This window comes from Temnothorax curvispinosus, unplaced genomic scaffold (assembly GCF_003070985.1).
Source record: "Temnothorax curvispinosus isolate PA1 unplaced genomic scaffold, ASM307098v1 QBEX01006268.1, whole genome shotgun sequence".
Lineage (NCBI taxonomy): Eukaryota > Metazoa > Arthropoda > Insecta > Hymenoptera > Formicidae > Temnothorax > Temnothorax curvispinosus.
In genome coordinates this window covers 440,516-455,533 of record NW_020216048.1, presented here as the reverse complement: position 1 = coordinate 455,533, position 15,018 = coordinate 440,516, and the positions used below count along the sequence as shown (strand labels likewise).

The following is a 15,018-nucleotide window of genomic DNA, read 5'->3' as shown; positions in this document are numbered from 1 at the left end:
TAATACATATACGTTTTTTATTGTTTACTCGTATAAAGGTTATAAAACTTAAAAATATGTATAACGTGTGTTAAAAATCGATTCCGTTAATATCTAAAAAAAAGCATCTATCGCGCGATACATCGTGCAGATTTATTTCGCGATTTCAATGAATCATTACTCAAGTACTTTATATATATATCTATATTTTTTAAATTTGTATTGTGAAGCAGACTTCTTCATGGACGGTATCTCGAAATGTTACGCGCACACGAATGCGTTTTAAGGGTTTGTTCATCGTAATAGTGCCTGTCTATTACGTCATGTAATAAATATTTTCTGTGTGTCCTGAATGGCTATAAAAAATTGCCGTGCGAATTGTGAATAGATGACGTTTGAAGTCCAAGGTAAAAGCCCTTAAAGCACCGGTGTGACGCGTAATTACACTAACTAAAACCTAAATTTCAATATATATTTTATACCTTGTAATATACATATTTAGTGCTATGTTATTAAAATAGATCTTTGATGTTTGTCTGAAAACAGATACATATTTATACACGTAATTGTATAACTCTCGAGGCACTATCAAGGGACGGCATAAAAATCTTTTCATACACGCAAATATGTATATATAAACAGGACGGTATCATTGTCACTTACTCGATTTTATGAATCGAGTTAGAATACATCTGTTTCTCCTACCCTACTATTTACACATTTTGCCGATCACATTAACGTCTTGTATATCTCTTTGATTGATCTTTTTATATTCGAGGATTGATGCGATATAAAACAGAAGTTTATCTCTAAGTCGGAAATATTAACGAGTACTACGAAGGCACGATCTTCAATTGATAACTTCGCGAAATGGAATAAAAAATATTAAGGAATGATCTTCAAGATGCGAAAAGATGGAATAATTTTTGAAAAGAAGCAATATCATGTGTAGCTTATTAAAAATCTGAAACTAATTATTTTTTTCGGTATACTCTATGAACACTTTTGCCATAATTCTTTTGGTAGTTATAGTTAATAGCGTAATTGACGAAAATCGCCAGCTACAACTATTACACTTGATTTGTACTTCAGATGCTTTGTCTCCAAAAGTACGATGCCCTAGCAATGTAAAAAATACAAATTTCAGACATTCTAAGACTTAAAAAAACAGGACGGATATTTGTAAATAATAATAATCGTTAAACAATACAATAAAAATGCGCGAAATTGCGGTAATATTTTCAGAAATAATTATTTTCGATCGTGCAATCTTATGACATAATCGGTTTTGTGCGTTTTATAATTCAAAAGTATATAAATAACACTACTTTCTACAACTATATCATAAGCCTTCGAGCAAGTAATAAAATATTAATTGTTCTTATTTCACTCTTGACAAAATATGATCTAAAGTATTTACTGGTGCGAAAATATGCAAAAATAATATGAAAAGATCATGAGATTTTTATAATTGCAAAATATATCCTATGCTACACAGATTGCGTAGCAAAAAGATCCTCAACATGAGTATTGCATACAAAAATAGTAGTCAAAATTACTAAAAGTGATTATCTTCATTGGAAAAAGAAACAACGTTAAAAACTCGTTTTTATATTGGTCATTGCGCACGCGAATCATATTTGTAAAATTATATAAAACGGTTCTTCATATTTAGAAGTGAGATTCGTGGACATGTATTATATCCTGATTACCGTATCGTTCCATATTTGTTCTCCGTTAGCAGAGGCAAATCATGGCAATGGAAATGGGTAAGGATCGAATGCTATTACCGCTAGCCGTCGCCGAATTGCTGCGTTCGGAAGTACCTCGTTAACGTGACGACGAGCGACGCGATGAGCAGGAAACCTGCTGGCGTGGTTAAAAGCCTAGCAGCATTGTAAATTGGGCAGTAGGGACACTGGGAGCTGCCGCAAACCTCACATATATTTAATGTGTATGTAGGCAGTGCATCAAATATAGATTCGTTGAAGCGTTCTGAAATGAGAATAACGAATATGTCTCGATACGCATATCAAGCGTAATAAGCAAGTAAATTTTATATATATAATGAGATATATTTATAAATACCTGGCGCATAGTAATCGTAAACTCGAATAGAAAGGTATCGCGACATATTTGCGACCGGATACCAACGTTCCACCGTGAAGTTCACGCACGTCTCTTCGTTGTCCAGATAATCGAAGTAGAAGAGCACTTTCCTTTCTTGGAAACGTGCTCTCTGGAGATTCCTCACCCGCTTCGATAAAATGTACCTGTCCAGATTTTGCTGTTGGATTATGTAACCGGTTGGTACGGCTACATCCAATACAGCCATACCGGAACGGGCAGATTCATTGAGATTCGTCCATCTGTGTAAGAATGCAACGCGTTTTTACGAGCGCAATGACAATGGTGAAGACATTTTATTACGATTGTATGCAATCTCACCTTTGACAGCTAAGATATGAAATGTGAGACTGATTTCTGCCGTGGAAATTCGCTCTGGTGACTAGATCGAAGGCTTTAACCGGCGGTTGCGTTTGGAATCTCTTTATATCCACATTGTACTGCACGTGCATCTGCAGAATAGCGTAGCCCGCACCCTTCGCCTGCACTTTCACGGTTCCCCACGCTTCCGGGATCTGAAAAATGATAATCGTGCGATTGAGCGTCATTTTACTATGTCTCGCAGAATATAAATACCAGTCTCAAAATGTTACGTACCTCAAGAGTTTGAAGCCTCGCTAGATTCTTATCGTTAACGGTCAACGTCTTGGTCTTTCCCGGCAAAGCAGTAGCCTCTATCGTTACCGTGAGCGAACTGACGTCCCTGATTCTCGATCTCACGGTATACTCCATTAGTGCCTTCATCGCCCAAACGGTATCCTGAGTGGAGGCCCATCCGCCGTCCGTCAATCTCTGCGCGTTAAGCCACTTCACTATCGGCTCTATCATGATCTCTTGCCGAGCGACGTAAACGAGCAGCGCGTACGCAGTTGTCTCTATGTTCTCCGAGTCGTACTCGTAGGGTAAACGTGGCAGCAGGAAGGGCTTCTGATTCTCCATCTTGTACGGAGGAAGCGGCACTTGTTCTCTACCCCAGTACGTCAATCCGCCTTCTCTCCGTGCGTGTCTCGTCAGAATGTTGAAGGCTTGCTCGGCAGTCGAGGCTTTCGCCACCAAGAGTGCATAGGCCACTAATGCTATCTCATAAGGCTTACCGCGATCCTCCAACAGCTTCAGGTTCCTCTCCAACCATTTGATAGCGTTAGCCGCGCTTAGAGCCACTTGAGAACCTAGGCCGCCCGTGAGGTCCTTGACGCTCTCTAGGGTGATGAGCACATGAGCGGTGAGAGTGATGTTTCGATGGGTAATTACGTCGTTTCTATAGTTCAAGGAGCTGTTCATCTTCCGATCCGGCAGCCAGGTCACCTCGTAGAATGCGCCCTCCGGCGTCTGATGCTTCAATATCCAAGAAACTGCCTGGGCGATCACCTCAGGATCAATGTACAGGTAGTTCTCCCACTCGTAGAAGCTGGCCTCCTGGAATATCCGCGCGCAGAACGCCGTCAACCAGACACTCGGCATCGACTGGTTCCAATCGGTACGGAAAAAGCTGAAAGACCCATCAAGATTCATGAAGGACAGCTGTCGCTGATAGCCAATGTTCATGTAGTAAAAGCTCTCCTTCTCCTGGGTGCGATTGCGCTGGTTGATCAAACGCATATACAGGGTGGTGTACATGTTGGCGGCGAAACTGAACATGTTCTGCTCGGCGCAGTCAATAGGCAGATTCATAAGGCTTGTCGCGTTCACCGGCATCGTCGGGAAGATAGGTCCCACCACATCGCCGACCAAACTGATGGTCGCTTTGTTAGATCCAAATACGTAGTAACGGTTCTCGTCGTATGGTATAATCGGCGTCTCGGTGATGTTCACATGCATGTATTGGAACACGTAGGCGCGATTGCTGAGATCCAGCAGGATCGACTGGTGCCGATACTGCGCCACTCCATCCGCCTCGACGTGTAGAGTGCGTGTCACCGAATCCTTGCCAATCAAAGTAGTCGCGTAGACGTGCACCTGAATGTCGCCGAGTCTCACCGGTACAATGGGCAAATAAACGATGCTGGCATCCTGAGCGGGGATCCAGATGAAAAATTGATGCTCGCCAAAAGAGGTGCGCGGCTTATACGATTGCACGATGCCATTGTCTTCAACGTGGACGAACTTGTAGTCTTTGGAGCCCGCCAAAACCACTGTCGCCTCGATATTATAATGCATATAATTGAAAATGGACACGCGAATACCAATTTGCTCGCCCTGTCTGCTGTGACTCGGCATCTCCACGTTTATAAAGAACGGCAGGACTCCGGTATATGGAAGTGCCTTCGGCAACATACCGAATCCGATGCTGGGCGACATACTGAACGCGGTGACCATCCAGTGTACCGGTCTTCGTGGTACGTCCAAGTTGAAGATCTGTCGGCCGTGCGGACCGATGTTGATATCCTTCCACAGCCAAACATTTTCGTATTGCCTCTGGATCCGGTTGAACCGCCACTTGCGGAACTGTGCCAAGTCAGTCGCGTTCCGATCGACGCATCGCGCCTCGTCCGTGCCGTCCTCGCAATCAAATATGCCGTCGCATCTCTTGTCCAGTCTGTAGCATCGGCCGGTCAGGCACTCACCGTATCCCTGCGTTCGATTGCAGAGATCGTGCCGCCGATGTAACACGGCGTCCGTGAAGACGACCAGGCCGATGTAATCAAACGTGCGATTGACGTCGATGCCGAAGGTGGAAGACGGGAAGTACACCATCTCGTCCGGATCACCGTCGTGATACTGCCAAGTGTGCGTGTGCGTGCCGTTGGTATCCTCGTCGAAATGAGCCATCTTTGAGATCACGTTTGCATACGTCAGCTCGTTGCCCGCCTGCATAGAGTAGAACGACCGATCGATACCTGACAGCGCAACGTAGGCTCCGGGTTCGCCGTAGATGGCCACTTCAACGCGCTCGCCCGTTCTTGCCTTTTTATTGTTGATGAACACGGTAAAGTTGTTGCGCGAGATTCCGTTCACCGGGAAGGTCAATGAATCTGCGATGACTTCGCCGTAGCGGCCCACGTAATACACCACCGCCGTTGCGACGGGAGCCATCTCAGGGCTCAGAGGAATCGCGAAAGTCTTTATATTGTGCTGCATGTTGTCCTCGCCACTTAGAAGTATTATACCTTTGGCCATGATAAGGTAGTTGAAGGCGTCAATGTAGAAGTTGGTCTGTACGTGGAATACCATGTATTCCCCGACTTTGGGCTTTTCGGTGGACGTTGATATCTTGATGTGCTTCATATGCGGAGATTCATGAGCGAGCAACAGCAGCTCGGTTTCCGCTCTGTAACCCTCGCCGTCAATGAAGTGCGCGTGGACTCTCATGGAGGCGATGTCGTTCAGAATTTGATTGGCGCGATCGGCGTCGTTCTCCAGCGCGAGCTGTCTCCTGAGATCCATCTTTATAGTCCATACGTCCGCGTGTTCCGGCGTCGCTCTCGGGTATTGGGTATCGATGTTACGACGTCCACCACTTCGCATCTCGATGTCCGCGCGGATTTCCATCATAGCATCCCTGAGTTGCCTGGGTTGCAGCGGCGAGTTGTCGTGAAAGGATGCGACCAGATTCAAGGTGAACGGCATCGCTGGTTTGAAGACCTGTGGAGTACCGCCAAGGAAACGGACCTTCGTGGTGGAATTGAAGATCCTCGCCGTAGAGTAGCCGACGATGACCTCGTCCAAGAATCTCTCGCCCACTGTTGCGACCACGGTGACTTCCAATCCGTCAGTCGACGGAACGAAGTTCAGCAATTCTTGCATAGGATATCGGAAATGGTACGTTCCATTGAAGAACCTCAACACTGGTACTCTTTCCTCATATATATTAAGTATTCTAAACCACGATGGATAATACTCGTTGAAGTTGAAGTATCTCTCAACTGGTTCGATCGCCATTTGGGTATTGCGTATTCTTTCCAGTGGCTTGAAACTAGCCTTCAAAGTCAGATTACCCCTCACTGGCGCGCCCGAGGTGTAATTCGCCTGAACGATACCGTAAATGTAGGGATCGTTGTTAAAAAAGAACGCCGGCATCGTGACGTTGACTTCAAAACGCGTTTGATAGTACTCTTCTACGAGGAATTTATTCTCCTCCACTTGATTCTGCGCTATTACTTGCACAATCCATTCCCCGAAGACAGGTTGATCAGAAAGTTGGTACGACAGCGACACTGTGCCTAAATTGCTCTGCCTGCTGAGCCATCTTCTCATAATTCTTCTGTTCGGATCCAACATGTACACGTCCACAGGATTGTTATAGGCTTTTAACTCCGTATCTATCGGGATTGTTCTGAATCGTACTGTTTCGCCCTGCATGTACATGGGCTTGTCCAACTGTATAAAAATAGTCATAGACCGTTGCGAGAATATCAATTTGGTTTCATTCAGAAAGGCTTGGCCGCCTTTCAAATTGTTGTACATCCCTTCCACGCGCAAGTTATAGTCGCCACCCACGGAAGTAGGTGGCATACGCATCAATAAGGTTTCAGGTATGCCCTCCTTCACTTCTTGATAGTCCGTCGCTATTTCCACACCATTTCGCTGAATAGATGTACGCACTGTCATAGGCAGCGGACTATGAAGAATGTTTACAGCAACCCTGTACACTTGACCTGGTCTAACCATGCGAGATGCAACTACAAAGTACGTGCTGAAAATAAGTGAAAAATATTCATTACGTCAAATCGTCTTTACATAAGGTTCTTTTTTATCATCAGACTCAGCGATACTTACGATTCTTTAATTATGACATTCTCATTTTGGCCTTGATTCCGGAATCCAAAACCTGTATTCTGATCCCAGTCGGATCCATCGTAACGATTCCATGGAAGCCTAGGGGTAGATTCCGTCGATTCCTGGGTGAACTGGCCATTTCCAGAGGCCAGGAATAATAGGAGGATCCAGAACATCTTTTCTGAAATATGTGATTCATCATTCATTTATATTCCATGAAAACGTTTGAAAATACTTTTGAGTCATCTCTCAGGTGTCAAAAACCACAACAGCCGCGACGTGTCAAAAATCAGAAGAATATAAAGATCAACTCATGGGCAACGCGAGAGCGGCGATTGTAATTGAAACAGTGTCAATTACACTTAATTGTTCCCCGGCGAGATTAAAAATCCATGACGTCGTAAATAAACACAACTTTTGACACATATACCCGTCAACGCCTTTAATTGGCTCTTTACTATTGGCGGTACGCGTGACTCTCGTTGGGCGCGGTCGATTTTCTGCGTAAATTAACGAAATGGTGAATTAACGAGTAGCTCTCCGGCCGCTGCGGCTCCTCTATACGTCGAAAATCACGCGGAGAGACGCGTTAAAAGCGAGATCTCTCTCGCGGGGGGGTTAGGGCTGGGGCAGCGCGGAGCGGCGGTCAACGCCCAAACGCGCATTCCTCGAAACGCGTGTCATCGGCGCTCACCTCGGGATCCCGATATCCTGGTGGTCGAGTAGAATCCGCCGTGTCAGCGAGTACCGCGCGCGACTAGCATATCACCGCGTTCGCGCGTCTACGGACGAGGATACTCAGAACAGAGCGTCGAGCACGTCGGTTACGCACATCGCGCGGAAACTCTCGGCCGGAGAGGAGTGGCCCGTTGCGAGCGAACTTGTATTTTGTCGCTGGTGATGGTGACGCGCGAGCAACGGCAATCCGGAGTCAGTGATGCCAGAATCAGCCTAGAGAAATTCTGTACGCTGGTTGTAGTTTGTGTTTCCCCAGACCTAACCTAACAATTTTTTTTTTACAATTTGTTTTTGTTCTTTGTAGGTTTATTACGTCGACACTTTCCGCACTTGAAACGAGATAGATATAACTCGGACATTGGAGAGAAAGAAAAAAGATAAAGAGACAGGAAAACAATAAACAATTACAAAAGCAAAAGGTGTGTTCTTTGTAGCTGCACTGGGTTCTACTTTTTTGCACCTAAAATGAGACAGAAATATGGATAGATATTGGCGACAGAGAGAGGGGAAACAGAGATGAAGAGCACAAAGATTTCAGCTAAAGAATGGACGTCGTGATGTTGCGTGATGTTGCGTGGTTGGATGCACCACGGTGTATAGGGTGACGCGAATCGACATCGATCTCGCCGCGCGACCGCGCGATTCATCGGCGTGGATTACGTGGATATCTCATTTATTATTTGAACACTGTATACGATTTTAAATAACGTCGAGGTTGGTCGAGGTGTACCATTCATCATGCGTATCTCGAACCACGTTCCATGCCTTTTGCAGTGCTGTCTCCCGTAGATATCTGTTTACCGTGATGGATAAACCGCCTGAGAAATTACCGTGCAAAACGCTAACGTGAGTCTACCAGTCTGGCAGCTTATGATGCCTCATTGCAATAGCTCATGAAAATAATTAACTAATTAAGATTATTAGCGATTTTACTGACACTGCCCACGTGTAAAGACAAGTCGTTCTACATTTTGATTGCATTGAAAGATTTTTTTGTAACGTTAGAAAAATAAAAATTTATTTTATCGGTAGATAACTCTTGAATCGAGGTAAAAATTGCGTCGTTTGTTTCATTAAAAATTATAATTAGTTAATAATGTATACGTTTAATAATAGACTTAATTGACTGAATAAAAATTAATACTTTTTTTTTTTTACAAATAGAGCCAAAGAATTGTTATGCAGCAAGGGTCTCAGTAATTGCGTACTGGAGGATTTGGAGAGATCCTTGAAAGCTTTGCCCAGAAGTGGAAAGAAGCATTTTGAACCTGATAACTCTTGGCTTCAAAATGTTCAGATTGAGAAAGGGCTTAAGAATCGCAGGGACTTGTTAAATATCGAAAGGGTCGAACGTATCTCGGAATTGGCCAGTGCCGAATGGCTACCGTCTCAGAAGAGAGCTCTTGTTACTAAAAGATCCGGTCAAGACTGGAGTAACTTTGGTCTGGAGAAAAACGGTTTCCTATATTTGCTCCCGGAGGAAGCGTTATTTCTCATGGAAACAGTAAATTTTCTACAATCTGTATAATATCTTGAATTTTAAATGTTTCAATCATTACTACAAGTTTATTTAATTTTACTTTCTTGTATTTAATATAGAATTGTCTTGAGCTCATTTGGAATGGGTTGTCATGTTCAATCCAGCAAGCATACGAGATCTTGATTGATGACTCAGCATGTACCCTGGAAGAATATAGAGTTTATAGTCAATTAACACGCTATGGCTATCGTATACAGCGCTACTTCTATGAAGAGTCAGATAAGTGCAATAGATCAGATGAACCTACTCCCATTAAACGGAAAATTATTGTTGATCCTGAGACTGGACTGAGAATGTCCGACAACCAGCCACAGAATAAGCAAAGCGCAAAAAAATCAAAACCAACTTTAGCGAAGGATGTGCCGGAAACGTCGGATAAACCTTTTGTTAGTCTTGACATAAAAGACCGTGAAAATACTACTGTAGGAGAATCTGTAAAACAAACAGTACGTAATCTAGTGGACCAGATTGTGCGTAATATGGAAAGTCATGAAAATGAAAATAAACCAGCCACTTCCGGAGGAGCTGAAAACAATGTGACAGAAAATGATACGAGCAGCGAGGAAAAAAATCGAAATTCTAAACCAGAAATAATTTCCGACGAGACTTTGCTGGGCAATATCAAAATTCTCAGAGACACACCGTGCAAGATATCAAAGTGGCCGGGCGCTCGTATTCAGCGTAATGTTAAGCAGTTGCCTAAGAGGAACGATAAAGTATCGTCTCCGGAAATTTCTATAATCGATTCCAATTCTACGGATGAAAGTCCGAGGCGTGCAGAGAAACGGAATATGCAAAATGATGATTCACATGCGAAAAAGTTCAAGCACGAGGTAAGATAGTCTCAAGTATACGCATAGTGCCCAGTAAGCTATTTGCTAAAAATAAATATGCTTTTTTCTCTCTTCAGGTGATTGAGTTGTCTGACGATGAGATCCAGGAATTACCACACTGTATGACAAGAATGGAAATGTTGAATCTACTACCAAATATCGCCTTTCAATCGGAAATTAACGAGAAAATCTCCAAGCGATATATACCGCATAACATAAGGCCTCAGAGGAGTGCATATCAATACAATCGGACGATGATTTTAAACATGCAGGAGAACGACAAACGAGCGCGACAGAATTGCAAAGATAATAGGACCAACGGGAGACAAAACGCCTCTCACTCTAGGAGCCCACTCGCCGTTAATAACAGAAGTTCTGTCTTTCAAAATCGACGTACACTCTTGCGTACCCCATCGCAATCGTTTTATCCTGTGGATCAAATGCACGGAACGAACATTAGCTTGCCTTATGCGTACAGATTTCCGTTCAATTACCTTCCAGACGTTTATTTACAAAATAGAGTCACGCAGAATGTATTTCACAATTTATTCGTCGCTTTTGGGAATCACGGGAATCACGCTGTTCAACAAAGAAGTCTCACCATACAGATGAACAATTTCATGATGCCGATGGAGGGATATCGAACAAGGCAGTTCTTTACCGAGAACCAACTCCGTCACGGTTTCTATCAGAATGTTTTATGGCAGCAGAGATTTTGTCAGCGGAGAACGACGGAGAACGCATTGATCCATGGCAACGTGCATTCTGCTGCAAGACGACGACACGATGATGCCAATAATCTAGTCGGTCACGAGATCATTAATCGGCCTTCCTTTACGACACGTTTAGGAGTTAACTCGTGGACAGAATTGAAGAGAAGATGGTCCGAGGAAAAAACCATCACAATCGACGATGAAGATTATAAAAACAAGAGCGAAAGCGAGGAAGATTGCACTGAAGTGCAAGTCGTGAAGCTTGTCAATCCTTTGGTCGGCCCGAGAAACGCATCCTCGATGACAGAAATCTTCAGTAAGCTCGCTATAATAAAATCAGCACCGGAAAGAATTGTTAGAAGGAAAAAAAGCAAATATAAGATATCGTACAATGTGTATTCCTGTACGCATCATTATAGAAAGGCGAATCCTGGTCAACCACTGTACAGCCTGGTAGTGATAAGGTATTATCTTTTAATAAAAAACAGATATATTTCTGTGCATGTCAATCTTTGGTAATTTCCAATTAAATTTCAGGAAGGAAGACTCGATTATCCAACCTGTCGAGTTGAATCGCCTACAACAGGATGCGAAAGGTTCCCAGATAGTATTAGCATATGTGTCAATGTCAATATCATACATTCAGCCGGGTATTATAACGATGCCAAACATAATTTAACTTTTTGTTCGAGTACACTTAATTGGTTGGAATTATTTTGGAGCAAGCGAGGTGTCTAAGTATGTCAAAGTTTATCCTGTATAAGATCCGAACTTTTTTTGCTACCTTAATAAACTTTTGTATACTTATAAAAGATGTGTATAATACTTCTTCAATTTTAAGGAGTTACATACTTTTGACAGGCTTAAAACTAGGTAAACCCCATCCCCTAAAATTTGTTTTATACCTTCTGAAACACATACCTGTAGTAAACCCTCGGGGAAAATTAGAGGAAAAACCCGGCCCTTTTAAAAACAAAACAATGCCTTTCCTTAGCAGCGTATACCTGCGCGCCAGTTTCTAGTTTCTAGTTTCTACTCGACAATTCGACCGCGTTCTAGTGCCTAGCTATAACTTTGTTATTTGTGTGAATTTTTCAATGAAAATTTTAGAGAATACTCTTCAAGTATCTACTATCGAAAATAAAAGAGAAATTAAAGCATCGATTTTTCTGACCCTACCAAAGGTATGAAATATCTTGATAAAAACGAAAGAATTGATCAAAATAAACACTGCCTACATGTATAGGGATGACAGTGTTATTATATATACATCAATACATGTATCACATTACATGTATATGTATGTATGACGCTATTTATATTTATTTCCTAGGAAAGAGATAAAATTTAGATAATAAAATTTGAGTATGTGTTTGATATATGTCGAACATTGATATGTCAAACTATGACACGTCACTTCAATTGCTTTGAGATATATAGTGTCTCGATTTTTTTCAATAATCATAAACAGTCACAATAATTGTTGGTTACTCGAGTATTTAAATATAAAGCATGAGCTACCTGAAGAAATATTAAAAGAAGGAATAGAACTACAATCGGTCAGTTATTATATATAAAGTACAGATATACACACACACACACATACACACCACACACACACATTTACGAATCTGCGGCACCTGCGCTGTGTTTACAATGGTCGCGTTCAGCAGACCAAACCGCTGAGTAGCAGTCGAACGTGATTGGCTCTTACTTTTAGAACCAAGCAATCAACGTAGAGTGTTGATAAGACGAACTCAACAGTTGTGTCTGCTGAACGCGGCCAATGTGCGTTGCGCAGGTTGCGCTTTCGCCACTTTGGTTCGTTGATGTATCGTGTTATGATCATAGAGATATAAGAATAGAGTGCACGAGTCATATGCTAGCACGTAAGAGGCTGCGATATAGGAATAGAAAAAGAACGCTGCATATAGGCCCTTTCTGTCTTTGTCTACGCGTGCATGCGAAACAAAGACAGAAGGGGCCCATGCGCAGCTTTCTCTTTTTATTCTGCGCAGCTTTCTTTTTCTATTCCTATATCGCTTTTTCAGCTCGCTCGCGCACTCTATTCTTATATCTCTATGGTTATGATACGTACTGTGATATTTTAGTAGGTTCACCGATTGAAAAGAAATGATGGAAGGCACGGCGCGAAAGAAAATTCGGAAAGAAAAACCTGGTGTGTCCAAAAACGATGGCGCAGCACAAAGTTATGATAGAAATACATTGGATTCGAATGTCTATCTAACCTACGACATTCTAAGAATTATCTTTCAATATTTAAAGGCCAAGGACTTGGGAAGTGCCGCGATGGTTTGCAGGTACAACGTGCCTAATATTAATGATCCGCGCTCGATTTAATCTTAAACATTTATTTAATACGAGCAGAATAGTATCGTTTCTATATCATGTGTGTGTGAATGGACACGAACAAGATTTGACTTACAAATAATCTCTTTGTGGCGTTTTATGTTGTGTCTTTAAAAGTGATAATGATAGAACCATTAATGGTAATATTTAACATCATTCCATCTGCTGTACTACGAAAAGTACATGGCACTGTAAGTTGAACAAAGCATAAATTTGAGGAATTATTCTTTTCAGGTCCTGGTCAGAAGCTGCAAATAATGAGAAATGGACAAGAGGTCCTTGTTGTTTGCTAGGGCGTAATGTCAATGATATAAGAATTAAACCATCGGCAGGATTCTTTTTTATTCCTTGTGAAACGCCACTTGATACAGAAGGTATATATTTTGTGACTATTTTTATCATATTTTCTTTAGTAAGTACAGATACAAATTTTGGAGTTTTATAAAAATAAATTGTAAATTAATTTATTGACGTAAAAAAGTATGAAATGAATATGAATGTATTAATACTATTTTGATACTACATCTTTTATTTCTTTTCCTATTTAAGTCAGAATAATATGGAATCGTTGAAATCAATCTTTTATTTCTTTTTAAATTCATATAGTAATCAAGATGATGAATATGTATAGGGATTGGCTACCTTACCATTGCAAGACTATAAAGTTTTATAGTGATAGTACTATTATGAATAATTACGAAATGGAGTGTAATCCACGTATGGTGTGTGCGTTTTTACCACAAATCCCGAACGTGGAAATAAAATTGTTTGAATACTCGACCAGTTTACAAGCACTTGCAAAAGCTGCTAATCCTCAGAAGATAATTAGTACAATTGTTGAGCATGAAACATCTATATCAAATCACGAGACATCTACATGTTTTATGTTATTCTGTAATCGCAGCGGTAAACACCTAGCAAAACATTGGGCCTCAGCCGTGGCCGTGCAACAAAGGTATAATTTATATTTAATCCAAGCACGAATACACATTCAAATTTACTATTCAGTAGTCAAGTACGTCCAATACTGTTGTACAATAATTGCTAATACTTGATAACACATGTTTATTTTTCTTTACGTATGTTCAGGAAAGAAGATAAAATTGTTTCTGTATGGGGTGGTATAGTGGAAGATCTTTACATGCAACGTACATGTGAAACGATAGAGTTTAATAATTTCACACATGTGCCATATTGTGTTGCTGTCCTGATTACTGGTCCTATACAGACGTGGTCCACGATTTTGGACAAGGAATGCAACACAAAGGAGCAGGCCGAAGCGAAATTAAAGTTATTTAGAGATGAAGTGAAGTTAAAGAAACATTCCATAGGATTTATGTTTGCGTGCAGAGGTCGCGGAAGTACAATGTACAATGAATCTAATGTGGAATCAACGATATTCAAAAGATTATTCCCCAAGGTACCCTTAGCAGGTTGCTTTGGCTATGGCGAATTTGGAAAAAATACTATCGTTGATGAAGTAAACGAAGAAAGTGAGTAATTTTTTTCTTTCCTTTTTAGTGAAAATACCGTCTCCCGATAGGTCGATGTATAATTCTCCTTTTGTTTTAGAAAATGACAAAGAGGAACGTAAAAAACGTAAAAAATCTAAATCTTGGTATAATGAATTCTCTACTGTGTTTTTGATAATTACGTATGGTTGACGTTTTGAAAGAAGATATATATGAGTGCTGTGTGCTACGAATGTAATTTATCATTCGTGCCGTGCTAGTTTTAGGTCTTGTATTCACTCATCTTTTTCTTTGTTAACAAGACGTGAAAGCACGTGCCTCGACATTCACAGAACAAAAACATACAGCGAACATAGTAGCAATAAATCCGAGTACACAAATTGTACATTGTACCTTGTTCTTAAATGTAATCTGCGAACGCGCGTTTTGTACGAGTCCTAAAATGATGTTATCGAAGAATAAGAAAACAAGTTATAATTTATGACAAATATATTACGTTCGTACTACACATGTTTTTCATTTTTTATTCT

The 15,018-nt window shown here is 41.4% G+C and overlaps 3 protein-coding genes across 3 annotated transcripts; 2 read left to right on the top strand and 1 right to left on the bottom strand.

The window, feature by feature from the left end:
- On the bottom strand, window positions 1-7,606 carry LOC112455600 (CD109 antigen). Its single transcript, XM_025017611.1, has 6 exons — window positions 7,517-7,606; window positions 6,823-7,003; window positions 2,704-6,739; window positions 2,428-2,621; window positions 2,068-2,348; window positions 1-1,974 (listed from the first exon to the last, which is right to left on the bottom strand). The coding sequence occupies exons 2-6, from the start codon at window positions 6,996-6,998 to the stop codon at window positions 1,772-1,774; spliced, it is 4,890 nt and encodes a 1,629-aa protein (XP_024873379.1). The 5' UTR covers window positions 6,999-7,003; window positions 7,517-7,606; the 3' UTR covers window positions 1-1,771.
- Window positions 7,607-7,693: 87 nt separating this feature from the next.
- LOC112455601 lies at window positions 7,694-11,469 on the top strand. Its single transcript, XM_025017612.1, has 6 exons — window positions 7,694-7,786; window positions 7,865-8,406; window positions 8,725-9,064; window positions 9,160-9,933; window positions 10,011-11,110; window positions 11,184-11,469. The coding sequence occupies exons 2-6, from the start codon at window positions 8,366-8,368 to the stop codon at window positions 11,323-11,325; spliced, it is 2,397 nt and encodes a 798-aa protein (XP_024873380.1). The 5' UTR covers window positions 7,694-7,786; window positions 7,865-8,365; the 3' UTR covers window positions 11,326-11,469.
- A 1,267-nt stretch (window positions 11,470-12,736) lies between these two features.
- Window positions 12,737-14,994, top strand: LOC112455630 (F-box only protein 22-like). Its single transcript, XM_025017663.1, has 5 exons — window positions 12,737-12,967; window positions 13,251-13,390; window positions 13,623-13,971; window positions 14,106-14,509; window positions 14,589-14,994. The coding sequence occupies exons 1-5, from the start codon at window positions 12,780-12,782 to the stop codon at window positions 14,678-14,680; spliced, it is 1,173 nt and encodes a 390-aa protein (XP_024873431.1). The 5' UTR covers window positions 12,737-12,779; the 3' UTR covers window positions 14,681-14,994.
- Window positions 14,995-15,018: the final 24 nt, after the last annotated feature.